Source organism: Oryctolagus cuniculus, chromosome 5 (assembly GCF_051225735.1).
Source record: "Oryctolagus cuniculus isolate XC-2025 breed Fujian yellow rabbit chromosome 5, ASM5122573v1, whole genome shotgun sequence".
Classification (NCBI taxonomy): domain Eukaryota; kingdom Metazoa; phylum Chordata; class Mammalia; order Lagomorpha; family Leporidae; genus Oryctolagus; species Oryctolagus cuniculus.
In genome coordinates, this window is record NC_142871.1 from 88,610,844 (window position 1) to 88,638,245 (window position 27,402).

At 39.1% G+C, this 27,402-nt stretch overlaps 1 protein-coding gene and 1 pseudogene across 14 annotated transcripts in view; one reads left to right on the plus strand and one right to left on the minus strand.

Moving 5' to 3' along the window:
• The window catches only part of SNAP91 (synaptosome associated protein 91), a 155,722-nt gene that overhangs the window by 102,966 nt on the left and 25,354 nt on the right, over positions 1-27,402 (plus strand). For 8 of the 13 annotated variants that reach the window (XM_089332955.1, XM_089332957.1, XM_051855485.3 and 5 more), the window contains 12 exons: positions 528-555; positions 4,038-4,147; positions 5,990-6,114; positions 8,703-8,717; positions 8,859-9,026; positions 14,870-14,977; positions 15,595-15,858; positions 16,091-16,168; positions 16,333-16,404; positions 16,826-16,909; positions 18,182-18,265; positions 25,714-25,851. In XM_089332955.1, coding sequence (XP_089189081.1) covers positions 528-555; positions 4,038-4,147; positions 5,990-6,114; positions 8,703-8,717; positions 8,859-9,026; positions 14,870-14,977; positions 15,595-15,858; positions 16,091-16,168; positions 16,333-16,404; positions 16,826-16,909; positions 18,182-18,265; positions 25,714-25,851 — 1,274 coding nt within the window. The remainder of the gene's footprint in view (positions 1-527; positions 556-4,037; positions 4,148-5,989; positions 6,115-8,702; positions 8,718-8,858; positions 9,027-14,869; positions 14,978-15,594; positions 15,859-16,090; positions 16,169-16,332; positions 16,405-16,825; positions 16,910-18,181; positions 18,266-25,713; positions 25,852-27,402) is intronic. The other 5 variants (XM_051855492.3, XM_089332958.1, XM_051855486.3 and 2 more) reach the window with 4 other exon arrangements.
• LOC149126574 (U6 snRNA-associated Sm-like protein LSm6 pseudogene) lies at positions 21,335-25,696 on the minus strand (annotated as a pseudogene). Its single transcript, XR_016233897.1, has one exon. The product of XR_016233897.1 is annotated as a U6 snRNA-associated Sm-like protein LSm6 pseudogene (transcript).

The window sequence follows — 27,402 nt, forward strand, 5'->3', positions numbered from 1 at the left end:
TTCCAGATAACTGCAATGGCTGGAGCTGGGCTGATCTGAAGCCAGGAACCATGAGCTTATTCTGGGTCTCCCACGTGGGTGAAAGGGCCCAAGCACTTGGCCATCTTCTGCTGCTTTCCTAGGCGCATTTCCAGGGAGCTGGATCAGAAGTAGAGCAGCCAGAACTCGAAGTGGTGCCCATATGGGATGCCGGTGCCACAGGCAGTGGCTTTACCCACTATGTCACAGCGCTAGCCCCCCAATTTATTTTTGATGGATGTAGATAATGACCAACTCAAAGCATTGAGTTGTTTGAAATACAGAAAATAATTTTGAATTTAAGAATTTCTACTACTAGAAACTCTAATACTGGAAAATATTGTAAGAAGATGTCATACTTGAGTAAAAAACAGAAAGCATGTTTAGTTTATCCATTACTTTACAAGTCTCTATATAAAACAAGTTAATGCCTGGGCAGTTTATAGAACTTAAATACTTCTCCATATGTGTTCACGTATATTGTTTTAATTTTTTATGTTGCCTTTTAGATCTGGTGCTCCCTCTCCATTAAGTAAGGTAAGTATGTTTTTGGTTTTTTGTTTTAATCATTTTACTATCTGTAATTATACAATTCAGTGGCACTACGCGTATCCAAATTACTATGCTAGCATCACTGCCATCTATTTCTATAATTTTTTCATCTTCCAAAAAGGAAGCTCTCATTAAATAATAACACCTCGTTCCTCCTCCCACTCTACTGTCTGTCTGTATGCATTTAATTACACCAGTCCTGCATACAAATGAACTCATAACGTGTTTGTCCTCCTGTGACTGTTTTATTTCCCTTGGCCTGTCTTCAGGATTCAGCCATGTTGTAACATGTGCCAGTTTGAGGTTGGATAATGTTCAGTTGTATGTATGTACCAGACAATCCGTTGACGAACGCTTACGTTGATCCCACCTTTTGACTATTATAATTCCTACCATGAACACGGGTGAACACGTACCTATCTGAGTCCCAGCTTTCAGCTCTTATGGGTGTATACCCAGAAGTGGGATTGCTATGTCATACAGTAATTCTGATTTAATTTTTTGGAGGAAAGTTAAGTTACATGTTTATATATTCTCCTTTATATTAGTTTCTTGTCTAGTATATTAGTATAGTGTATGTGACTTATTCCTCTGTTTATACTAAGAATATAAAGCAGGAGAGATTTTCTTTTTCTTTTAAGATGTATGTATTCATGTGAAAGTCAGTTACAGGGTGGGGGGGGGGGGGAGATAGAGAGAGATCCTCCATCTTCAGCTAGGCCCAAGCCAAGAGCCTGGAACTCCATCCAGTTCTCCCACATGGGTGCAGGGGCCCAAGCATTTGGGCTATCTTCTGTTGCTTCCCCAGGTACATCAGCAGTAAGCTGGATTGGAATTAGAGCAGCCAGGACTCAAAGCGACACTCATATAGGATGCCAGCATCACAGGTGACTTAACCCACTGAGCCACAGCCCTGGCCCCAGGAGATTTTCATGAATTTATATTATGACTGAAAGCATAGGAGTTATAATATTTTACTAGTGGAAAGCATTTTCACATATTCTGAATCACAGCCCTGTGAGACAGATGAGGCACATATATTTTATGTTTAATGGTACAAAAATCAGTTATAATTATGTGTCTTTACATCCACATTTCTTTAAAAAAAAAAAAAGGTTTATTTATCACAGCATTTGCACTGGTGATTCTCAGACACCATGGACTAGGCCAGGGCTTGCCTGCCTGGCTACCGGAGAGTCTGAACAGTCAAATGAAACAAGCAAGCAGCTCCCTAGGTATTCTGATGCATACAAAGCATTGTGTTTGTGAAAAACAAAAAATAACATTTAATTATTTATTTATTTGAAAGAGCAACAGAGAGATTGAGGGAGACACAGAGAGAGCTTCCACATCCACTGATTCACTTCCCAAATGCCTGCAAGAGCTGGGACTGGACCAAGCCAAAGCCATGAGTGTGGAACTCCATCCCAGTCTCCCCTATGGGTGACAGGGCCACAGTGCTTGGGCCATTATCTGCTGCTTTCCAACGTACATTAGCAGAAAGCTGGATTGGAGCAGAGTGGCTGACTAGAACCAGCACTCTGATATGAGATGCAGGCATTCCAAGCAGTGGTTTAACCTGCTGCACCACAAGGGCTGTCCCAAGTGAAAAGTTCTGACATGTGACTGCTGAGTACAGTGTGGTAAAATTGTGGCATCCTTTAGGATGATCTGTGGCTGCATTCTGGCCATGTCAAATTTTTACTGACTTCATTTTTAAACAACAGGGTGATTTGAGTTCTGTTTTCCCAACTGTCAGCTCTCCTCAGAGCTTGCTGTTACAGAGTATTTAAAAAAAAAAAAAAAAACACTATTTTAAGGGCTGGCTTTGTGCCAGAGCAGGTCAAACTGGCTGTTACGATGCAGGCATCTCATATATCAATGGTTCAAGTCCTGGCTGCTCCACTTCCCATCTAGTTCCCCTCTAATTCCTCTAGGAAAGCAGTAGAAGATGGTCCAAGCACCTGGGCCCCTGTCACCCATGTGCAAATCCTGGATGGAGTTCCAGGCTCCTGGTTTTGACCTGGCTCACCTCCAGCCATTGTAGCCATTTGAGAAATGGATGGAAGATTATCTGTCTGTCTGTCTGTCTATCTATCTTCCTATGTACCTTTATCTCTTTGTCTCTCCCCCCTCTCTGTAACTGCCTTTCAAATTAATTGATAATTTAAAAATACACTATTGTAGACCTTCATGTCTGCATTTGTGTCAGTAAAATTTATTGCTGTCAATAAATTCTCAGTGTTGTTTTATAAGCAGTACTTTTTCTAAGCTTATCTATGTATGTTGGATTAAGAAATGTCTTTTTTTCCCAGAGGACTTAACAGTGTCCTCAGTGGATGCTGTGTGTTAACTTCAGCCCATCCTTTCTATTCTGTTGATTTTTTTGTGTTCTATTGGGAAGATTTGAATTTTTGTTGGAGAAGTTGACATTTTCTGAGCAACAGTATCTGCATTGCTCATATGTTTGTCTTTCTTAAAGTACTGAGTGTTTGACATTTTGATTTAGTTGTATTCATGGGCGAGTAGATATCAAATAAATACTAGTTGAGCCTGGAGACTTTTATACATTTCTTATGTCCTCAGTTCTTTTTCTTAAATTACTCATCTTAAAATTCCTTAAGGTTTGAAAGCAGATGTCCAGTTACAGTAGCACCTGATAGGCCTTTTTTGGTCTTGGGCTTTGTGCATTTTACATGCTGTTAAATCTCATTTCTGCCTTTAGAACTAAGTGTTAGTAGACTGTTGGAGGTATTCCACTAATCTTTCTCGTGTACATGCATGCAGATATAAATATGACCAGGTAAAATAGAATTAGGAGAGTTACTAGACATAGTTTTTAATTTTTAAATATATTAGTTGACAATTCTTATTTTAAAAGTAAGTAAGTCTAAGAAAATGAATGTTAGATTTCATTTCTCTTGTTTTATCTGCATTGTATTAACAGTGGAATATAGTCAGCTACCCTCAAGTTGTTAGTGACTTGAATCTTGCTTGTGAATTGTTCTCTGCCAACTGTGATCTATTTTTTAAATTGAATTTCTAGATTTTAAAAGCATCTGAAAAGATTTCACTTAAAGTCTGTTCAGGGTGAGAAAGAAAAAGAGTGATCTTGTCCCAGTAGCAATTATTACAATTGGTATGCTTAAGAAGTTTTTAACAGCTATTAAAATCTTTTCCAATAAATTTATGTTCAGGAAATACATTTAGTTTTTATTTTAAATATATGAATAGAAGTCATTTCAATGTTAGGCTAAATATTCTATAATAATTTTAAGTAAGTTACATTTAACTTAACCTTTAAGATATGTTCTGTCCTGTACTGATTACTTATTACAATTCTTGATTTCTGATTTTCCTGAGTTTTTCCTCCCACTAAGAATTATAAAGCTTAATTGGTGGGGTGGCATTGCTGTGTCCTGTAGATTCGCCTTTGACTTCACTTTGTTGTGTGTCTTCACTTTCAGTCTTCTCCAGCCACGACTGTTACGTCTCCTAATTCTACACCAGCTAAAACCATTGACACATCCCCACCCGTGGATTTATTTGCAACTGCATCTGCGGCTGTCCCAGTCAGGTTAGTGAGTGAGTCTGTTTATTCATATTTTGACTAGACTTTTGTTTTATTCTTACATACTCTACCCAAATGATATGCAATGTTTTAGGTTATTTTTGCTACACCAAGTAATGATTAGGAAGACCTATGCTGCAGAAATTACCCTGTTGCTCACACATCTGGGTACAGATGTGGAAGAATGAGGCACACGTTTCTGGTTCTTCTGTAATTGCCTGTTATGAACTTTTTTCTACAATCAGTTTCTTCTTGTGGGAAATTTAAAAGATATCGCAACATACTGTAAAAAAAAAAAAAAAAAAAAAAAAAAGGCTTACAACTGTAGGCCAATTAGCTGGTGCAGATGAGGAGATCCAACTCTGGGACTAGAGCCAGGCCTCCGAGATGGAGATGTTCCTAATCTGCTTTTGTAGCACCTGCATTTCAGGGGCATGGTAAGGAAAGAGAGAAGACAGATGGCAGTACTGTGAAATCTGAAGGCTGCCCAGAATAAGCCCTCCATCCATAGGTGCTGCCTCAAATCATAATTTTAGGTCAGTTCCTTAGTTCTTTTTCCCTGAGCAGATTCTAGTCTCATTTTGTTTGTAGTATCTGTGATTCTGGTTATAAATGAATGTCCTGTGTTTGGGAACTTGATTTCTGAACAGAGCAATAAAGCCAAGGATTGCACGCCTGTTGCCTGTGTGTTGCACTTTCCACTTGTTTAGTTCTACTTTTTATAATATGGTAGGATGGTAAAGTCCAAGTCCTTTCTGCTGCTGCTCTTAGGTAAATTGTTTCTTATGAAAACTCTAAGGTCTTTGTAACACGTACATTCTCCTTTTCAGTTACCTAGTCCAGTTGTATTTATGAAATGGACGTGAAAACCAGATAGGACTTTCAGAGTTTTCAGACTCTTAAAAAAAAAAAAGAAACAGAATCATTTCTTCAGTAGAATTCTACTTGGAAACCTAGTAGGTTAAAAAAATAAAAAAGATGAAGATGGAAATTGCTGTTTATGAAGACAGACAGGGAACCCGAGACCTGAGGGCTTGGGACCTCTAAGCCAGTGCTCCTCCCAGCTAAATATATGTGTGAATCACTCGAGGCTAAAATGAACGTTCTTGGGTGGTGGATGCCAGAAAGCCCAATATGCTGATTTCTACCCAGGTCGCGGGATGTTGCTGGCTCAGGGCCCACTGCTGAGCAGTGTGGCTCTAGACTGCTGCTTGGACTTCTGCGGATAGAGAAGCTTTAAAAGCACAGCCACACCTGCACAAGAATAAAAGAATGCAGATGTAGGGTTAGATGAGTCCTCTCACAGGCAAACTTGATATATTATAATCTAATTTAGGAGAAAGGCAAGTTGGTGATTAATGATTGGCTCTAGTATTTGGTTTATAAATAAATTCTTGTCAGGACTTGATTTTTTTCCTTTACAAAAAAAAAATTCAAAAATGGAAAAAGCTTACCTCAAGGTTGTGATTTTTTTCTTGCCCTGTAAGACACTGTCCATGGATAAAATCCAACCTACTATTTGTTGTTTAAGTAAAGTTTTATTAGAACAGACATGTTGATTTGTTTATGTATTGTCTATGTCTATGTCTTATTGCATGCTAAAATGGCAGAGTTGAATAGAGATAGAGATCTCCTGGCCCTCAAGATCTAAAATATTAACCATCTGGCCCTTTATAAAAATAGTTTGCCAAACCTTGGTATGTGCTATACTCTCCAATGTATTATTCTTCTATTGGATTTCAGATATCCAAAATCTGTTCTGTTTCCTGCAGGAATCTTAACTTAAAACACCTTAATATTAAAATGTGTTCAAAATGTGATTTTAAAATTATTCCATTTTCCTTTCAGCACTTCTAAACCATCCAGTGATCTCTTGGACCTTCAGCCAGACTTTTCCTCAGGAGGCGCAGCCGCTGCGGCTGCCGCAGCCCCAGCCCCAGCACCCCCGGCTGGGGGAGCCACTGCCTGGGGAGGTGAGCAGTAAGCACCAGGCCTCTTCTCTGGGAAGGATGCTGTTTTCACTGGGGATAGTTTACCTTCTGATCATACCAGACGGTGCTAGAAACTTAGAGGAAAAATGATAAGAATGGCTTGTATCAACTGAAATACAAACAATCTTCAAAAAGTTCATGGAAAATATGTGTCATAAAAAAAAAAAACTATGCATGGATTTTAAAATGTTTTTGCAACAAAATTAACGTCTTCATTCCATTTCTCCAGGAACTTTTTGATATTTCCTTACATCAAGAAACAGATAGGGAAAGAACTATAATATGCTTAAAATATTAAATGGTCATATAGTTTTTAGCTCAAAAGTTAACACAAAGGAGGCACTTTTCAGTTGGTGTAAAATTCTGATTGCGTTTGGTATTCTTTAGAGATTCAGAACATAAAGGATTGAATCCCCATGATTTTATGAAATTAGATTTCATCGAGTAAATGAAGATTTTGGAGACTAAAACCTGAGTTGCCAGGAATGGAAAAATAATTTCGCAACATCAGTTCTCGAGCAGTATGTTCAGTCATTATGCATTTTCTCTGGAAGTCCCAGAAGTTTACTTTCCTCCTTCCATCATTTCACTGCAGACAGTCTCATTGCCCTCTGTGTAAACAAAACACTAGTCAAAAGCAAGGAGCTAATAGTTTAACCATTTATACTTCTTTTTATTATCTTATGAAAAGATAGAAAACCCCTTCTGTTGTACACAAATAGTCTTTTGTTTTATGACTTGGCAAACATGTGAGATAAATCGCCAATTTTCCATCACAGGCAATAGCAGGTCTGGAAGCTATGAAATTAGAAGGTGCTTAGCTTTTCTGCTAAGTTGTGTTAGGACTTGACAAAACCATCAGTGGAGGGCAGGGTTAGTGAGAGCCCTGCTGATGCCAGGGCAAGAAAGAAATAAGTCTGTTCAGCTTCTGATGACACACTTTGCTCTCTAGTTAATATTTCTGAGAAGTGTGGCTAAGGGCACCAATTGTGTTGGCCCAGCGGCTGTTGGTTGGAGGAATTACTTAAAGGACCTTCTATTTCTTGGAATTTTGGAGCTGGCTACTGAATAGCAGAAAATACCCTATCTCCAAGTCAACAGAGCCCCCATTATTTTTTTATTCCTTGCCTGTTAATACAGCATACATTCTAAAATTTAAAATCTATTTCTAAAGTCAAGTATTCTGCATGCTAAGATAAAGTACATAAGGCTTGGTTAAAAGAAGTTTTGATTACCCCAGAGCAAAGGCGGGAAATGTCTGCCTGAATACGGCCTGCAAAATCACTGGGTCTGGCCCTGCCAAGGTGACGGTCACAGACTCAAAATTCATAAATCTATAGCAGGTTAAGTTTTAAGGTGATGCTTTCATATAGCCCCCAACTGATGTTATAAATATCCCAAATGGCCCTTGGCAGAAAAAAAAAAAAAAAAAAAAAGAATCCCACCTCTAGAGTATCTATAGAGTACCTTGAGTAATGTTTATTGAATTTAAAAGTTGTTTAGTTAAATGAATGTGATTATTTTCAAGGTCAAATTTTATGTTCCTCAGCTTTTTTTTTTTTTAATGTCTTCTAGAGCTTTTTTGGTTTACTGAATTTTCATATTGTTTTTAAAGGCCTGAAAAAATAGCCCCCTAATGAATCCTGATAAAGTCTCATCATGACTAAAACAAATTTCTGATGGCATTCATTAATTCAAATATGATCCCTGAGGTATGTTCCGCGAATAAAATAATAATTCTGTGAATAAAAAGAGTAAGAATGCCATGGGAACATTCTGAAAGCTTAACCTAAAGTCACTGACAGTGTGAGGACCCCCCTTAGACTTCTGTTGGAGGACACCAGTCCAAGTCCACTGTTGATCGCTGAGTTGATCACTGGGTTGGACCTCCCAGTGTCATGCTGACCTCAGAAGGGCTGAAAAGGTTTGATGCCTGTAATCTCTTTCACATTCATTGTAAAGTAACTCTGTTGTCCTACACTGTTTTTAAATGTCAGGATTACATATGGTTTTGGAAAACATCTGAGAAAGTGAAACTTAAAAAGAAGAAAACACTTTAGCTTAGGATGTCTTTTTCCTAATGCCTAAACCTGCATTCAATTCTTTGACTGCTTTCTCTCAATTACAGCTTTCACAAAGTTGACATTTTTCCTCAGGTATGCCAGACATGACACACTGCATACACAGAGTCAGTAACCACAGCCTCTTCAGAGTGGACATGTGTGTGTACTGAAACCAGTCAGAGCAGGTGAAAGGGCAATCTGGTATTGAGTTGGGTTCGTCAGTTATTTGGGCCTGACTGCAGATAAGTGTCCGACCTCCCTTCCCTAAATTTTCCCATTTATCAAATTGGACACTTGGTCCAGAGAATCCTTACAGTCCCTTCCTCCTTGGAGGTTCCAAAGTTCCAGGATAATAATAAACTTTGTAAAACTACAGATGGCCCAGAAAGATAGGTAGAGCTAACATTTCTTTAGTGAGTGCCTCGCCTTGCTTGGACACTGGTGCGGTCAAACCTTTCAGCTTTGGCTCTTATTTCCTTGTATGCTGCCATGTATGGATGTCACCAGACCTTCTGGGAGAGGGTGAGTAGAGCCTGCTTCTGCTTGTTCTGAGAGACTCTGTACCTTCACGACTGTCTTCATGTTGATCATCAGAGACCGGTCTATCTTTTGTCCTTGCCTTTTCTTCTCTTCCCTCCACTCCCCGTCTCTGGTGAAACACAGATTCTCTGGCTGCACTTTCCTCTGTGCCCTCTGAAGCCCAGATTCCGGACCCATTTGCTCCAGAACCTACCCCTCCTGCTACAGCCGCTGAAATCACAGCTACTTCCACCTCTGCCTCCACGGCTGCAGCTGTCACTGCTGCCCCCGCTGATGTGGATCTCTTCGGAGGTTAGTCAGTCACCTCACTGTCCTTCCTGCCAAGACTGGGAGATTTCCTGGGCTCAGGTGTTCAGAATGCTTTGCAGTCTGCCAGGGCAGGCCAGAGGGTTTATGTACCTTTTCAGTGTTTATTCATATACACATAGACTTAACTTTGCTGAGTTTGCCGGCTTTCTCTTGATTTCATTTTGGTATTTTTAGAGCAGAGGTCGCCGCGCTTTGAGGCTCATTTGATTTCAAAGGTAAATTTAAATTGCTGCTAGGACTCCTGGCCCATATGTGCTCTCCCCCGCAGAGTCTTTCAGTGTGCCTTTTTGGTCAGATTAGAACAAGCCCAGAGAGTGTCCACGGGATGCAGGAGGGACAATCCTGACTTAAGTTATTAATATTAAGGACCAAAGAATGTCTACGGGTTACCTTGACTTGAAGGTCTCTGAAGAGAGTTTAGGGATATGCCTGTTTTTGCAACCATAACCTTGTCTTTCAGAGAGAACAAAGATGTCTTGGGTCATCTCTGGCTTTGAACTTTCAGGGAACAACTGAAGCAGCACTTGCAATGTAGATTGAAAACAGGTTTAGTTCAGTCTTTGAAAAGATTGTCTAAGAATATGCTTTCCATGCAAATGTCCATTCTGACCCAATAAAATATTCTGGACTCTGCCAGTTTAATATGTTTGGACTTACTGAACCACCTGAAGTCTATTTACATATTCTCATCTGAGTGGTTCTAATGTCCAAACCTAGAGACATGCTCATATGAAAGACATCAAGTGGTGTTATATTCATTATAGTTTTATGTTTCTTCATTACCATATAACATCTTTCCCAGGGCATTTAGAGAATATGGTAAAGAAATTGGAGGCAGCAAATGATGGTGAGAGCCAGAGATATTTGGCAGGCTCTGGTGGAATTAATATACTCTTCTGGGAACACACACACTGTCACATACCATTCTGCTACATGCTGTGTCCCAGTGACTGCTCTGAGGTTGGCCAACATCATCAGACAAGGAGCACTCTATGAGACAAAGTGTTACCATGGTTTCATAAAAAAAACTCTCGCACTGCCTTGCTGCATCGTCTTTCCTATTAGAAGAAAACCTTTTTTTTTAAAAGTAGGGTAGTGAATATTATAGATCCTTGAGTATTTTATTATAGTCATCCACTATAGAAAATTAACTTTTTAGTTATGCCCTTATATATGTTGATCAAAAATTTAAGGTTTCACTTAAATTTATAAAAATCTGCATTTTCTTCATCCTTTCCCTTCGTCCCCATCACTGGTGTTGAATCTGAATAATTTCTCCTTCACTTGGAACACAAAAACTGCAAGGAGGATGAAAAGAATATAGACAGGGTGAACCATGACTTTGTGCTGAAACACCGCCACACCTTTCCCGCTTTCAGTGTTCATCTTCAGTCCACTTGCAGGGTGCTTGATTACCCCTAAGAAACCAGTCACTTCTGTCTTGCTTCCCTCACAGCTCTCTAGAGTAAACAACCCCAAGATAGTTCTTAGAAATACTATGAGTGTAAAAAATTTAAAAAAATTTTAAAAAAAGAAATACTATGAGTGGCATTAGGCTGTTTCTGTTTATCACTCATTACTATTTTGACTCTATTCATCAAGCCAAAAACTCTGAGAACATTTTCATGATGGCATCCTTACTGCTGTAAGTACAAGCAGAGAGGACTGGCGCTGCAGCAATGCCACAACTTATGCCAAGGAATGGCAACTGTCCTTGTGAGCTTGTCTGTTGCCTCCCTGGGCCTCTGGCTGGAAAATGGTAAAGATGAGTACCACTGCAGATCTCATCACACCGACTTTATTGATCTGGATAGTTCTGCAAAGTGTCTCCGGGCCCTGAAAGCCAGAGCAAGCACCTCTTCTGTGCAGGAGTCCAGGTGTCACTGCCTGCTCTGTGATTGTCGATGATTTTCCCTAATTTCTTCCATGCCCTCTATGTGCTTGCAAGAAAGCCTTTAGAGATTTGAATTGAAATAAAAAACTAAACTGAAATTTCTCTGGCTATTTTATGTTATTTTATATTAACAAGTGTGGCCACTTGTTAATAGTTTGCTTCTCTAAAATAGGCATGTGGTAGAACTCCTGGCTAATAAAGGCACCAGTTATATTTTGTGTACACAATTTTAAAACATTTACTCTTGAGGTTCTATGTAACATGCAACCACTAAGTATATTTCTCTAGAAATAAGCTTGACAGATTTCAACTTCAAAAAATGGATATTTAATTTTGTGAATGTGACATTAAACATTAAAATTTCTGTGCATTTTCATACTGGATTTAAATTATAAATTTGGAAAATAAGAAATTTGCTTTTAACCAAAGTATTCAGATTGATAGCTACATAATCTTTTAGTCATTCAATGTAGCTAGCTCATGTAAATCATTAATTTTTTTTTCATATATACTAGATTTATTAAATAGTTTAAAGTGAACTTTTAAAAAAATTAAAGACTATGTTCTTTGATCACACACAGCAGGTTTAGAAGGCAGCATTGTGTTTTAAAAACTTATTCAAACTTACAGGTAGTGATAAGAATAATAGACAAAATCATTGAAAACATCCCATTTTTCATGATGTAAACTTTACTTGCAATAGCACATTAGTGTATAGCCATATGAGACTTTTCTAAGCTCTAGAATGCTCAGTTGATGCTGGTTCCTCTGTACAAACCCACAAGCGTACACTTTTCGTCAGCTATGTCAGTTTGTGAATAAGCCTTCATGAGGTTCAGACTCTGCAAGTATGAAGCCAAATGGCTGAAAAACCAAAGAGCTTAGCACACAAGGCTGCCTTCATTCATACATGCCGCTTAACGAATTCAGTTAATCAACCTTCCTCAAACCCAATATTTAAATAGAAGCACTTACAACTGGAGTTCATGTAAGAACCTCATGATGCTGTGACCTTTGGGGAAGAAAAGGAACCAGAATGGTGACTCCTGGGAAGTGAGAACAGTTGGAGCCATTGTGCTGAGGAGTATGTGATCCAGAGATGGTTTATGTGGCTGGGGTAGACAGGAAGAACAGTTCAGGCTGAGAAAACCCACAGCTATCACCAGTTTTGAGAAAGGTACTCATATGATGAAGAGTTTGAGCCAAAAATTCCTCCTAGAGCAATCGAAGGCAAAGAAAACTGGTCTGCAGCAGTCAGAGGAGTCAGTGCTGGGGACGGCCTGGCCGTGGTGACTGCAGCACAGCGGGAGCATGCATGTCCAGGATGCAGCGCTGGAGAAAGCATTCGCAGAATGTGGAAATGAACTGTCAATGGGCAGCAAGGGAAAAAGAACTGGATTGGAAATGCCTTTAGTTTGAAATGCTGAGACAATAATGGAAAAAAGCTTGGTATTAAAAGAGGCTTTGCTTGTTTCTTTTTTAAACATCAGCAGAATGCTCTTCTCTCGCACAGTCCTGTGGGCTGCCACTACATTGCTGGACAGCCCCCATCCTGGCTAAAGTTAGCGGTGACGGAGGTGGCGTCATCTGGAGCGCTTGCTCTCATCTCCCTCTCCCGGGCTGGAATCAAGCAGCTGTGATTCCTACCTTTCATATCTGAAAATTCCTACCTTTTTTGATGGAAGATGATTTAAATTCAAAATATTTAGTTTTAAGGAACAAGAGAATTATTATAATGATATGTCTTGCTAACAGATGGAAATCAAGAACTTCTGTAAGAATGTACCTATACATATGAATTTCACTTCCCTATACATACGTGGTAACCTAAGGTAATAATCTGCGTTAGTGCCCGGGATCAAATCTACACATAGTTTCTTTCATAATACATATTTCCCATGACCTTTTTTGAAGACCACTTATATGCATGGATTTCAAAAAGTTTTTGTACCAAAATAAACATTTTAATTCTATTTTTCATGAATCTTTGAATTCCCCTTGTATTTAGGATGTGTATCCCAATGTTTTGAGATACATATACACTGTGGAACGGCAAACTCAAGTGAATTGACCTATGCATTACTTCAATTATTTTTTGTGGTGAGAAATCTTAAAATTTACAAACTTTGGTCTCTTATCCATAGAATGGAGATAATAGAACCTACATCACAAAATAGTTACAGGAATTAACTGTAATATTGTCCCCAAAATGTGCCTACTATTATTTTTTCTGTTCTTTCCAGTATCATTGACCTCAGTTCTAGGTTTTATAGGAATGAAAATAAAAAATAACAGACCTGACTCGAGGGAAAACATTTACAGCCTTCCAGCCTCCTCATGCACCATTCTTCTGCCTCTGCCCTAAGGGTTTCATGTTGTTTTTGGAGGTCTTCTAATGAGGTATCCTAAACTTGGCATCTGGAGAAGTAGGTCTGCCTTGTCCCCCTGAGATGTTTTTCATAGTATGATTTATTTGGCCTCTCCCCGATCTCTGCTTGAACATATATCCCTTGGCATAGCTGAGAGAAGCTATCAGGCCAGATTAATCCTTAAGATATCAATAGTTGGTGTGCTGTTGTCGCTTCCAGGGATATTTGTGGTTTTGAATAGGACCTTTTAACCCAAGCGAGTTGCTCGCTTAATGCTTATTATTCCAAGACACGGTGAACCTCAGGGAGTTTGGAAAGTGTGATTCATGTTTTGATCAGCCAGGGATGTGCTGAGTTAAACTGAGAAAGGAAGTCTTGATTGCATACTTCCTAGAGCTTGACAGGCCAAGTAAGTCTGGAAAAGGAGACAGTGTGTAGCATCTCCCAAGAGTCATTGACACGTTCTTTTTGAAGGCTGAAGGAACAGTGTTCTAGGGAGCACTGGTGTATACTGTGGAAGACAATGTTTGGGATGGGAAGTCTAGTAGGTAAGTGGCAGGTTCTAGGTGGTTGCGGCACCCACTCTCCAGAGGTTTCTTCTCTTAAATCTATTGTATTTTTCAGGGTGCAGTTCCTCTGTACTTTTGAGACTCTAGACTCTCTGTGCAAACTTGAGAACTTTTTACCACGATAAACATGATTTGTTGGTCAAAATGTATTGGGAACCATTTGTACACATAAGCCATTTATAAATTCATGAACTGTGGCTTGCCTATATTTTAATATACTCATATTTTCAGTATAAAAATAATATATATGTAGTCTTAATACATGAAAATATGTTTTTAACTTGTTGAAAATCAATCATTTACCAAGTAACTAGGACAACAGAATAGTATTTGAAAATAAATGTAAGAAGAAATAAAGGCACTATAATATCATATTCCAAATATTTATATCTTTATTTTTTTAAAAGCCAGCCTTTGGTTATATCTGAAAATGCTTTCCAAGGATAATGAAGACTTAATTTATTAATATTTACTAAATCTTCCATGTTATGAATGTAATTTTGTGTGTACTAGACTATAAAAATTTTATGTATTATATTTAATTTTATTGGCTTATAGAAGGCGTCTCTCTATTTCAGAAGGCACTAGTCAGAGACATAGTAAGAATACAGTGAATAAGTATTACCTGTACACAAAAGTTTAAAGTCTTAATTTATATAATAGAGTTATTTTTGTGTTTTAATTTTCACATCCATTAATTTCTAATGATGCATAAAACATGCTTCTCAGAGCCCTTATACAATGAGAATCTTGTTCCCTTTTTGACCCTCATAGGTCAGGGTCGACATTATATCACTTGCATGTTAACTAACATGAAGGTGTGCAAAGAATAATTGTTTAATGACCACCAACAGTGCATGGGCCATAAAAATGTATTTTAAAAAATTCATGTTGTATAAGGGAGCCTTCTTCACAATTTAACTTGGCTCTTTTACTATATTTTCTTCTCTTTTTGTTCCTTTAATTTCTGTTGTTTTAAAAACTGCACCCAAGATGCCTTTGCAGCTTCTCCCGGGGAGGCCCCTGCAGCATCCGAAGGGGCCGCCGCACCTGCTACCCCAACCCCTGTAGCAGCAGCACTTGATGCATGTTCAGGAAATGGTGGGTTTAAAGTCATGAGCCAGTCTGTTATGTTTGTGTCCTAACGTGAAACCCTTGTAGTTAGATACGGCCATATGTCTTTCTAATTTTGTTTTCTTCTGAATATAAACTGCCATTCATCATGACCAAATAAATAATGCCAGCACTTAAAACATTAAGACAATGAAATGCATACTTATTAAAATTGACAATTTCTCAAGATTGACAATTTTTATCAGTGCAAGTATGCTCTCTTAATGTTTTTCACCCCTCTAATGCTATACTGTACTCTTCTGTAACATTGAGTTCAAATATACTGGCATGTTTTAATGAATTTTCATAGCTACCCAATTGACCAGGTTAACTAAGAATTTGAAGGATAGTAAACTCCAGTCCTAGACTGTGGGCTGCTCTTACAGCACTTTGCAGAGTGTTTCAGATGCTTAACTACTAAATGGTTTCTTTCCTTTAGAAAAACACCCTAATCACTGGTCCCTGCAAATAGGATAGTAATTAAACCCAAGCAATCTAGGTCTAGCTAGTGGGGAGATACCTGTTTAAGGTGCCTGTAGTTATGACGGCTCTCTTGTCTCTGTCCTTACTGATGCTGTATGTGTCTCCACTTTCCTCTCCCAAAGACCCCTTTGCCCCATCTGAAGGTAGTGCAGAGGCTGCACCTGAGCTGGACCTCTTTGCAATGAAGCCACCTGACAGCAGTGTTCCTGTAGTTACCCCTACAGCTAGCGCAGCCCCTCCGGTTCCCGCAACCGCCCCTTCTCCTGCTCCCGCCGCCGTAGCAGCTGCCACCGCTGCCACTACCGCTGCAACCACGGCCGCCACCACTACCACCACCTCTGCTGCCGCCGCCACCGCTGCTCCTCCTGCTCTAGATATCTTTGGTGGTAATGTTTTGTTGTTGTTGAACTCTCTGCACCTGCTGGATTGAATTCTGGTCTTGGAGATGTACCGCATACACAACTAGACTGCATGAATACTTTGTAATTAAATGGTTCTCCAGAAACCATTTGCTGCTTAGTTCAGAATTCTGCAAAGTGCTGACTAAGAACTGAGAAGCGATGCTGTTAAGGCTTGTTGTTCCAACTTGAGTAAAGGCATGTGTGTTCTTGGTCTTAGATCTATTTGAGTCTGCTCCTGAAGTCGCTGCAGCGCCCAAGCCGGATGCTGCTCCTAGCATAGACCTGTTTGGTACAGGTAAAACCAAAGCAACTGCTTCTTTCAATCTAGTTTTCTTAGATGTTTTCATGATGAAATGCTTTGTATTCACCTGTGATAATGCATTTGTTAGATTTTTGACTTTGATTTCAGCTTCCTCCTACTTACTTCTCCTTGGTTTTGGTTTGTTTCACTTTTGGAAGATGCTTTCTCCTCTCCACCACAAGGGGCCTCTCCTGTGCCTGAGAGCTCTCTCACTGCTGACCTCTTATCCGGTGAGTGCCGTGCCACCAGGGCCATGCCTGCAGACAAGTCCCGTGGGGGCCGCGTGTCAGAAGTGGATGCACTAACTTAGGGGTTTTTTCTGCAGTTCTTTTAAACTCCAAATCCACTTTACAAAAACTCTCATTCTTGGACCTATCACCAACTCCTGAGAGTTAATGTTTCAAGCTGAAGGCTGGCAAAAGGAGACATTTTCTTTACACACTAAAACCTCTGACCTCAAGGCAGTGAAAATTGATTTTGTTCTAGAAAGACTGTATTTTAAAAAGCCGTTTGCTGTTCCTTAACTGTTAAGATGGTCTACAGTCTTCCTGGCTGGGGTTGACCGTGAAATCTCGATATGCCGCTCGCCACGGCCCGTGATTTCCTCCTTTGGGTGACGTGCACTCTTTCGTGTTCTGTGCTTCACTGCAGTGGATGCATTTGCAGCACCATCTCCTGCAACCACTGCCTCTCCCGCCAAGGTGGAGTCTTCCGGAGTGATAGACCTTTTCGGGGGTGCGTATCTCTCCTCCTTCAACGCGTGGGCATTTTTTTTCCTTCAGAGTATTTTTTAGAGACCCTATTTCACCATTTTTCTTTTGACTATATGAAATCATTTCCATCTCTTAAGTTTTCAAGATATTTGTTAATTTCTTTGCCGTCATCCTCTTCATTGTCATTAGTTCATCATAATTGTCAGTGCATTACCTAACAAAACCGGTTAGTTGTCACTTGAAGTCTCTTGTTTATAACCTTATTGTTCATCCCAATCTAGAATCACTTCCTTTGAAATGTCCTTCTAGCATTCTTGTTGACCTTGACTTGTTGGTTAAGGCTATGTTTCTGAGTTCCGAAAGCAATGTAAACACAACCAAATCATTCAGAACTGAAAGCCAGCCAGTCAAAACTGAAAACATAAGCTTTAGATGTCATACATAATTCTGTAGGATTTGTTGACATTCTATTTACTGTTTTAAAATTCTTCCAGAGAATTGGAGAATGTTTAGCTGATTTAAATGTATTCTCCTCTTCTTTAATATGTTATCTGAAGGTAGGTAGATGTATTGAATTAATTCTTGAACTACTAATTTGGATGATAAACCTGAAGTCTTCTGTTAGCAGTAAACTTAAAGAGAAAAGATCAGATTTCTTCATGTATATCCTTAAATATGCATGGCTTTGAGCTAAAATACCATCCTTAGCAAGTTCACCACACAGAGTACCTGCTGTATGTGGATGCATCATGGTATGTGCCATGATGGGCACATGAAAGGTAGAAAGATGTTTCAGTCTCTGACACCCGGGGGCTCAAAACTGTCAATTAAACTCTGAACCTTGATATATAGATACCTGAGAGTAGTATTGCTGCTTCCTGAATTTTTAAAAAGTTTAATAGAGTTTCAAATGGGAAGATTCTATATTAGTATCTTTTGATACAATTGTTTTTTGACAGGCAGAGTTAGACAGTGAGACAGACAGAGAGAAAGGTCTTCCTTCCGTTGGTTCACCCCCAAGCCTTGATCCTATGATGAATGACAGGATTTAATCCAAATATTTTATTCTTAAAAAATTCTCTTAATCATACAAAGAGATGCTAAGTCCTAAATACTTCAGAACTCTTTGAGAAAGTAAGCTGGTCAGAGCACATTTCAATTCATTAGATCATTTCTCATGTCCATGGGAGACAAGTGTCATGTCTATGCATGTCTCTGCATAACACTTAAATTACACACTGTACTTACGATCTACACTCTCTTACTTTTTTGCTGCATAATGGATAATGGATAGATGCATTTGGAAGTAGTGCTTCTGAACCCCAACCTGCACCTCAGGCTGCTTCTAGTTCATCAGCATCGGCAGATCTACTAGCTGGTAATTAAAATTAAATGGCATTTTGTAAATGTTACATTGGGAAATGTTTTTATAAGTAACAGATGTTGCATACGTTGCAGAGTGCATTCCTTCTTTTCCTTTTAAGACATGAAATTGAAAGGCAAGGCATGGTGTGGTTGATTATTTCCCAAGGTCTTGTGAAACTGTCTTAAAAATCACCGTGGCAGACAAACCACTGCCCTGGCTCCTTGGCTACTTGTAAGTTGCCATACCTTCAGGCAGCACGTTTCTGTCTGTTTAATAAAGGGGCAATATGCTTATGTAGCAGTTCTTCATCTTGTAATGACCCCTTGCCACCTCTTTTAGTTTTTTAAAGAAATTGTGAGGAAATGTACTGTGATGTTTGATCGTTGGCTTTATATGAGTCACACCAGGGAGAAACTGTTACAGATTTCTACCATTGGGTTGAAGTTGCTGCTGTTGAAGTTATTTTTAAACAGCCAGCTGGTCATTTTTCCATCTGAAAACTCATGGGGCGATCCCAGGTCAACATGGGCCACTGTATGGAATGGATTGTGACAATTTGCCTAGGATTGTTACTTAGTGTCAGGATAATATGGAGAGGATAAGAGGAAACAGTGCAAGGATTCAAAGGCTGTAACAGCCAAGCGTTAGCAAGGCAAAGTGTGCTTGAGGATAGCTAGAAATTATTACTTTTCTGAGCAAAACATTTACCAGTTGCAAGACTTCAGTTGCAAATATAGGTTCAGATTATCGATAAAACTCAAAAGATGCCTCTGGCCTCCCTCGCTTTTGTTTCACATAGAAGGATACATGATAAAAGGCACAGTGATAGTATCGCAGAGACCTCAGAAATTCAGAAGCATCTTCCAGTGTCACCTCTCCAGTGACCAGAAGGATTGCATTTTGATCCCAAGGTTGACGAGGGGCTGGTGAGAGCATAAGTCACATCTGGAACCTCTCAGCTTTATCTTTCTAGCCATGTAGCCACTGATAAGGCCAGTGACTCGTTCCTACTTTTTAGTGTACCTATAGTCCATAGAGTATAGGTTATGCAATGAACGATCCTGACACCAGGTACAGCGGACTAAGGAATATTCTTTCTTGGATTAGTAATGAATAATAGCAGATCCCAGAGGACCCTCATCAGCCTTCAGAGTTGCAGGAGTCTGATTTGTGGTCAAATCCTTCCTCAAGCTGGAGGAGGCTGTCGCAGCCCAGCTGTTAATTTTTCCTTGCATCAGTAATTCAGACTGGCTGTTTAACTCTCTGTCTAGGGCAGTAGCAGTTCTTTGTGTCTTTCCCAGCTTTTCCAGTCCACCTGGATCAAAGAGGAGACTCTTGTTTGTTGTTGCAAACGGTGAAGAACCAGGGTTCCACCATGGTGTTGCTGTGGACTTTAGAAGCTGAAGTCTAATAAGAGAATGTGCACCTAACACAAACCACAGTTGGTTAGTTGGGGGAGAGAAGCCTCATACTTGCCTGGCCTTTCTCCTGGCCTAGATAATCTTCATAGCATCTTCAAATGGGCCACAGATACTGTCACACTTTTGCTCAACCAATAAATTTAATTCAGGTCCTCAGGCTTTAGCCATAAGATTTTAATAGGTCACAAAAATAGCATAGTTCTAAATGGTTGTATGAAGGAAATGCCCTTCTTGATTTTAAAATGTTTCTTGGGTGGGTATTGTGGTGCAGTGTGTTAAACCACTGGCTGGGACACCCACAACCCATGGAGCACCTGGGATCCAGTCCCATCTTCATTTCTGATCTTGCTTCCTGCTAATGTACCCGGGAGGCAGCAGGTGATATCCCTAGTGCTTGGGCCTCTGTTACCCATGTGGGAGACTAGGATGGAATTCTGGCTTTGGGGGCCAGTTTGTCATACTTGTCTCTGTTTTGCTTGTAGAAAAACATTTCATTTATATTCAAGTACCAAAGCATCAGGAAGTCCTGTTCTCACTAAAGAATATCAGGACATATTGATGTAATTCTATCTTGTAGACTTGCTTAAAAAAAAAAAAAAAAGCCTTGCTAATATGTATGACATAAAAATATAGTCACATTTATATATGCAATCTAGCTGACAATGGTTATTTCTAAGTATTTACATTGCTAATACATTTTTAAAGGATTTATTTATTTATTTAATTTATTTGAAAGAGTTACTGAGAGAGGGAGAGACAGAGGAAGAGAGAGAAATATATTCCATCCTCTGGTTCACTCCCCAAATGGCCACAATGGCCAGAACTGGGGCAGGCTGAAGCCAGGAGCTTCATCTGGGTCTCCCACATAGGTACAGGGAGCCAGTCACCTAGACCATCCTCTGCTGCTTTCTCAGGTACATTATTAGGGAAATGGACCAGAAGTGGGGCAGCCAGGACTTGAACTGGCACCCATATGGTGTGCTGGCACTGCAGACAGCAGCTTAACCCTCTATGCCACAGCTCCAGCCCCACATTTTTCTTTCTTTCTTTTTTTTTTTTTTTTTTAAAGAAGCATGGCTGCCTTCAGTTATTTTTCCTCTTTTATTTTTTAATTTTCATTTTTATTTGAAAGGCAGAGAGACAAAGAAAGAGTTACAAAGAGAAAGACAGAAATCTTCCATCTGTTGGTTCACTTCCCAGATGCCCACAATAGCCAGGACTGGGCCAGGCCTAAGCCAGGAATTCCATGCAGGACTCACATGGGTGGCAGGGATGCAAGTACTTGAGCCATCATCAGCTGCCTTCCCAGGGTGCACATTAGCAGGAATTTCAAACTGGGAGCTCTGATATTGAATAATTTTTTTAGCGAATACATTTACATGTAAATGATAAGGGGAAGGCAACAAATATGTAGTATAGTTACCTGTTAAAGTGACTTTTTTTTAAACTTTTATTTAATGAATATAAATTTCCAAAGTACGGCTTATGGATTACAATGGCTTCCCCCCATAATGTCCCTCCCACCCGCAACCCTCCCCTTTCCCATTCCCTCTCCCCTTCCATTCACATGAGGATTCATTTTCGATTCTCTTTATATACAGAAGATCAGTTTAGCATACATTAAGTAAAGATTGTTAAAGTGACTTTTAGGAATTTAAAAACAAAATTGAGAAATATCTTAAAATTAGAGAGAAAGCATTATGAAAAGTTGGCATGTATCTTAAAACTAGAAAACAAAGACTAAGTGGATAGTCACTGAAAATGGACACCTCTGTCATAAAAACAGATAATTATTTTTTCATTCAAATTTAGTTCTAGAACTGTCAGATAATACCAATACCAGAATTGAAATATCATCAAAGTCTTATCCTGCCCCTGGAGTAAGAGCTGCATATTGTTTTGTTTACCCAGTATACTGAAACTAGAGAAATATTTGAAGAAGGCCATTGTTGTGGCCAGTGAGGACAAAATAAAGAATAATTGTCTCCAAGCCATTGAGATTACTGGTGATATCTCCGTCTTAGAGAAGTCTGACTGAAAACTTGTGAGTTCAGTGTACAACAGATAAAAAGAAACATTTTACACAGTGAAAAGTAAAGCTGTCCAGCTCTGCTCGAGATACACCAACTCCACACATAGATTGGAAGACAGAAACAGATTCTGGATGACAAAGTTCAGTATTGATTATTGAGAAAATGAGGTGTTGAAAGGATATGCCCAGTTCCTGAGGCTGACACCAAGCAGGAAACCATGTGTTTCCACAGCAGGCACAACTGTAGAGTGACTGTAGCATCAGTCTGTACTGGTGTAGGATGTGCCACATCTTATCTGTAATTCCTAAGGCAGGGAAGACTATGAGCTAGGCTCACAAGGCTCTTGTTAGTTTTGCATTCTTTCTGTTTGCTGTGTTACATAGATGTGATGTGCTGCAGAACTCCTGGAACTGAATTTAGCATGCAAAAATGTCCAGTGTGAAATCAAAACTTAAAAATATCCAGTAAATGGCAAGGTCCAGAGAGGACCAGTTAATTCCAGTACCCTATGTGGAAGAGGGAATAAATCTGAAAATTGTCTGACAAAAGACTTTGAGACTAATATTAGAAATATTGACTGTATCAGATCCATCTTAGTAAGTAGAATGTATTAACAACTGCTTGTACCCTTGAGAATAATCGAAACATCGTCATCTTTAGCATAATGGGGTGAATGTGAGCATCAGGGAAATTAAGTGGAAGTGAGTTTATCTACCAATAGTTTTAAGATTTTACTCTCCCATCCAATGTAGTATGTTATGTAGATTGTGGTGGTCAAATGTAATACAGCTGTATCAACAGAACTTTGTTAAGTGTGGAAATTGTTTCCCTTCAGAAAAATGATTCGTAAGACTGATCATCTGTGACAAAAAGCAGTGTGTCTGCAGCTTTGAGTCCCTGAAAAGGAGTGGCTGTTCAGATGTAGTGCTGGTCAATTCAAATACAACTGCAGGACATCCAGAAGCTACTTATATTCTTACCTTATTTCCAATTCCACTCCACAGGACACCTTTCTAATTGTAATTCAGAACCATAGAGAAAGATCAGTGGGTTGGGTGTTCCTGTTACTTGCCCTGTCTTGTCTTTGGCCAGGTTTTAAGAAGCTGAAAGTCAAGAACAGTTGAATCCATATTCACCTACAACAAAGAAAATCACATCAAAGAACAATTGCCTAAATTAACCACAGCCACATTCTGATTTGAGGTGTGTGATAGCATTTCAAAAAAAGTCAGGGTTAAGACAGCCACCAAGCCAAAACTGTCATAGCTACAAAAACAATCACCTCTAGCTCATCAGCACAGCTCAGCTATTCCTTGATGGGCTGCTCTGCCTGATACTCAACACTATAAATGGGTGGACCAGGTTCTGGATGACCTGGTTAGCATTTGACCCGCTTCCTGTCTGTAACAATTTGTGTCAAGCTTCACATGGGCAATGAAGGGCTAACACCCCCAGAGAATTTCATAACGGCCACTTTTTTTTTTCAGATTTTGTCCATTAATTTAAATTATTTTTGCATTTTGATGCTGAAATAGAGGTAAAAGAAAATGACTGAAACTTAAATCTGAAAGAATTTTTTATAATTAAATCTACAATTTTATATATTTATCTTACATGTCAGTGAAAAATCACCAGTTAATTGTGAAACAGAATAAATTATATCACAAAAGAGCCAAAAAAATAGGAAAAACACCTCAGAAAAATATTCCACCATGGAAAGCTCTGCTCTGCTGGTGTCTTGATATCCTCTCCCGTGAGCTTTGGTGCAACACGTTGTTTCCTCGGATAAACATGTCCCTGGTCCCTTTTCTTCAGTTGTCCGCTTATATATTCTGTCTGCTCCAGCGCTGTGTTCATGTAACCATCCAGGCAATCTAGGACCCCTCCATAATCCACCCCAGAATTTAATTTTCCCACAGCTGGTCATCTGATGATTTGCTTTAAGACATCACTAGGGGCTTGTGGTTTCAGACTCATTTTAACAGTTTTGAGAGGCAGGAAACCTGAGTTCTAATTCCAACTCTGCTACTTAATTAGCTGTGACTTGGAGGAATCATTTCACCTCATGGTCCCAGTTTCTCATCTCGCAGCCAAGATCCAGAGCCCTCACTCCGGGCACCCCATAAGCCCAGCCTCCTCTGAAGAGCCACAAGAACCACTTTAATCTAAGAACATCTGAACAAAATCTGCTACAGAATGAAAAGCCTACCTAAACTCCCAGCTGTTGAGTAAAGCAGGCCCTTCTGAGAATTCAGGAGCCATAACCCCCCTCCCCACACACAAGGGAACCCCTGGTAAGGGATGAAGCTAATCCCTGGGACCTCCCAAAGAATTGAGTTGTATAAATGACATGCTTAGCAGAAGCTCCCATCCTTTCTTTCTGAAGCCTTCACACAGACACACACCTACACCCATGAGCAATGCATAAACCCTCAGCTCTGGCGTCCAGAGAGCTGTTCCTTACAGGGTTCTCTTGCATGCATGGATAATACACATTTTTTTCCTATTAAAATGAAAGATCAACAGAACAGTAACTGCATGACTTGATCCTTATTGGTACCTGCTTTAGAAAATGGTAATCAGGAAATTATTTTTAAAATTATAAATAGGTTTTATAAATGGGAATGTAAGCTTGAAAATTTTTAAAAAACATTATACTTTTGCAAGCAGTTTGTGAAGAAGAGATGGTGGGACTAGAACTGGAAGGAATATATACCCAGACTAGACAAAAGAAAGACTTCTGGTAGTAACAATTTGTTTCATACTAGAATATCACCTAGTGTTAATTTCATACATAAAAAAAGCAGAGCCAGACTCCCCTTTCTGCCTGTTGATTGAGAAAAGGGATTTGCTTTTAGCCTTCAAAGAATAAATATTTGATTTGAGGTTTAGTTACTTTACAGTAGTACTTAATTGTCCTTTACTTTTTAATGTTCAAAAGTGTCTTTCATTCAATACACATTAATTCAGTGATTTAGGAATTGTGCTGGCTATTAGTGGAAAAGCCTAAATAAGAAGCAATTTCTGATTTCAAAAAGCTGTCCCTGAGGTTGTGTTTTGCATGGGGTGGGGAAAAAGGTATACTGTGGGAGTGCAATGTCTCTCTCTCTCTCTCTCTCTGTAACTCTGACTTTCAAATAAATAAATAAATCTTAAAAAAAAAAAAAAATGGGAGTAGGATGGAGCTGTACCACACTTGTACCTGTGGGGACATCACTGAGAGGTTGTGGGTAGCAGCAGTGGGCGACAGCATACAAGTAAGGAAGTGCTTCCAGAGCAGGTGCCTTGGCACCACAAATGGTGGATGAAAAACTAGTTTGCACGGCAGGGGAGGGGGGTGTGTGACACGATTACTATAGAAAGGAATTTGCATGAATGAATCTGAATATTGTGAATAACCAAAAGAATTTTTGAAGAAGCTTTGTCAATATTTTCCACAAAGAAATATCACTCTGACTGCACTGCACAGACTAGATTGGAAGAAGTACAGGCTACAGACAGGACACCTTGTGGGAGACTGTGGATCCAGCAGTCAGAGGTGGGGGTGAGGGGACCACGCCTGACAGTAAAAATAATGGGGCTGGAACATACATATTTTATTATACTAAATCAAGGTGTGCAACTAAACATTTTCTAGCTGTCTGGTACTGTGATTTGAATAAATTAATGTAATGAAAATAATTACCTGATTTTTAATTCAATTATACCTTGTTTGCTTCCTGTACTGGATCCTAACAGTAGACTTAGTTGCTGCAGATTCTCTGTAAGAGTATGTCGTCTTGTGTGCTGTCTTCTATGTAATTAATTTGAACCTCATGAATACATGATAGATATAAGATACTTGAGCAACTTTTAACAAGCTACCCACCCTGGTTTCATTGGTTGCTAATCTACATGCATTCAATTCCTTTCGACCCTCCATAACTTTTTCTGACCCCGTTTTTGATGGACTTTGCCCGCTTGTAGTTGTTTTTGCTTACATTTTCCTGGTACTATTTTCTCTCAGGTTTTGGGGGTTCTTTCATGGCCCCTTCTCCATCACCAGTGACTCCAGCTCAGAATAACCTGCTACAGCCCAATTTTGAAGCAGCCTTTGGAACCACGCCTTCAGCTGCTAGCAGCAGCAGCTCCTTTGATCCATCAGGTGAGGCAGTCAGTGATTTTTCATTCTTTCCATTCACTTTGTTTTTTATATAAGACAGATCGTCTAAGGTTAGTATGTTATTGAGGAATTTACAAGCAAAGTCCGAGTGATAATCTGGTTTTAAACATTCAATAAATCTCTGTCTGTGAACTAAATGTAATTTTCTAGTGCTTTTGGTAGCTCTCAAAATAACCTGCAGTCCTGCCCGTGCTTCTGTTTTTTTATTTCTAGCAGAAATTAACTTAACCTGCACACCATCTATCCGCATGAACTTACATGCACATAGTTTAGAGGTGATTAAAAGAGAACAAATCGTTTGCCCTAAATCCTTATGCAGTACCTGAATTGTGGGCACTCCCACTGCTGTCGCTTACGTCCTGTGAAGCTTGCATAGCTCTGGTTTATGAAGTTGGGACACGAATAGTATTCTTTGCCTGCCTTTAACCTTTCATCACTGCTGTCATTTTGTTTGTATTCTCTTCCATTCTACTCTTCCCATGCTGGGTCCTTACTACAAATTTTCAATTGGTGAGTTTTTGGCAATTAAATGTGTTTCAGAAACACCCTAAATATATCTCCTGCCTGACAATTTGGTTGCTTCTATTGCCAGTGCCTAGTTGAATGCTGTCCTTTTTCATTCTAGAGTTATTGTCTAGTTGTGTTTATGATAGTTATGCATAATTTTTTCATAAAACTCAGTAGTCATAAAGTTTTTGACATAGATAATAGCAATAACTTGTACAAATTTATGAGTTTATATTTTGAATCACCTTTCTGTATTTTAGGAACTGAAAAGATTCTGATCAATCTTATGGTGATTAGGAACCATCAAAGATGGCATTTGATTCCTAATATTTAAAATAGTGTTTTATGTAAATAATGCCCAAAAGTTAGAACCAGAAGTGATTGTACAAAACTATACCTCTAAAATACAATCACTGCTTTTTTCAGATACTTGTTACTAGGTGCTTTCCATTAGTTGAGTTGTTTTGACACTGATCTTGTAGGAAACTAAGAGTTTTTCTAAAAACTAAGTATTTTCAAAACTAAGAATTGTTTTGAAAATAAATATCTTAAATCTTCAGAGGAAATCATTCAGATTTTATGATAAATCATATTTCAGTGGCTGTTTCGAATAAAAGTAACAATGGCTATCATATATTGAGTATGTATATAAACAAGCATTATAATAAATACCTGACATAAATTATCTAATTTGATCTACAAAGGAGAGCCATATGTCAGTGGTGATATCCCCACTTACAGATGAGAAAAGCTCAGGGAGCAGTTTTTTGACATCATAGATATTGTATTGGAGGAAAATTCTGACTGTAAATTCTGCACTCTTTCCTGTACATTATACAAATTTTTTTTTCCATCTATGTTCATGTTCATTAGCATTCCCATACATTATATGTAGATATATGTATCCATGTCCTTCTTGATGTTATAATCACAAAAATTGGGAATTACATGCCTTCTTTTTATAAAATTGTAAACTTACTTGTATCCATGATTTCTCAAAAGACAGTATCACTCTAATTTTGTGTA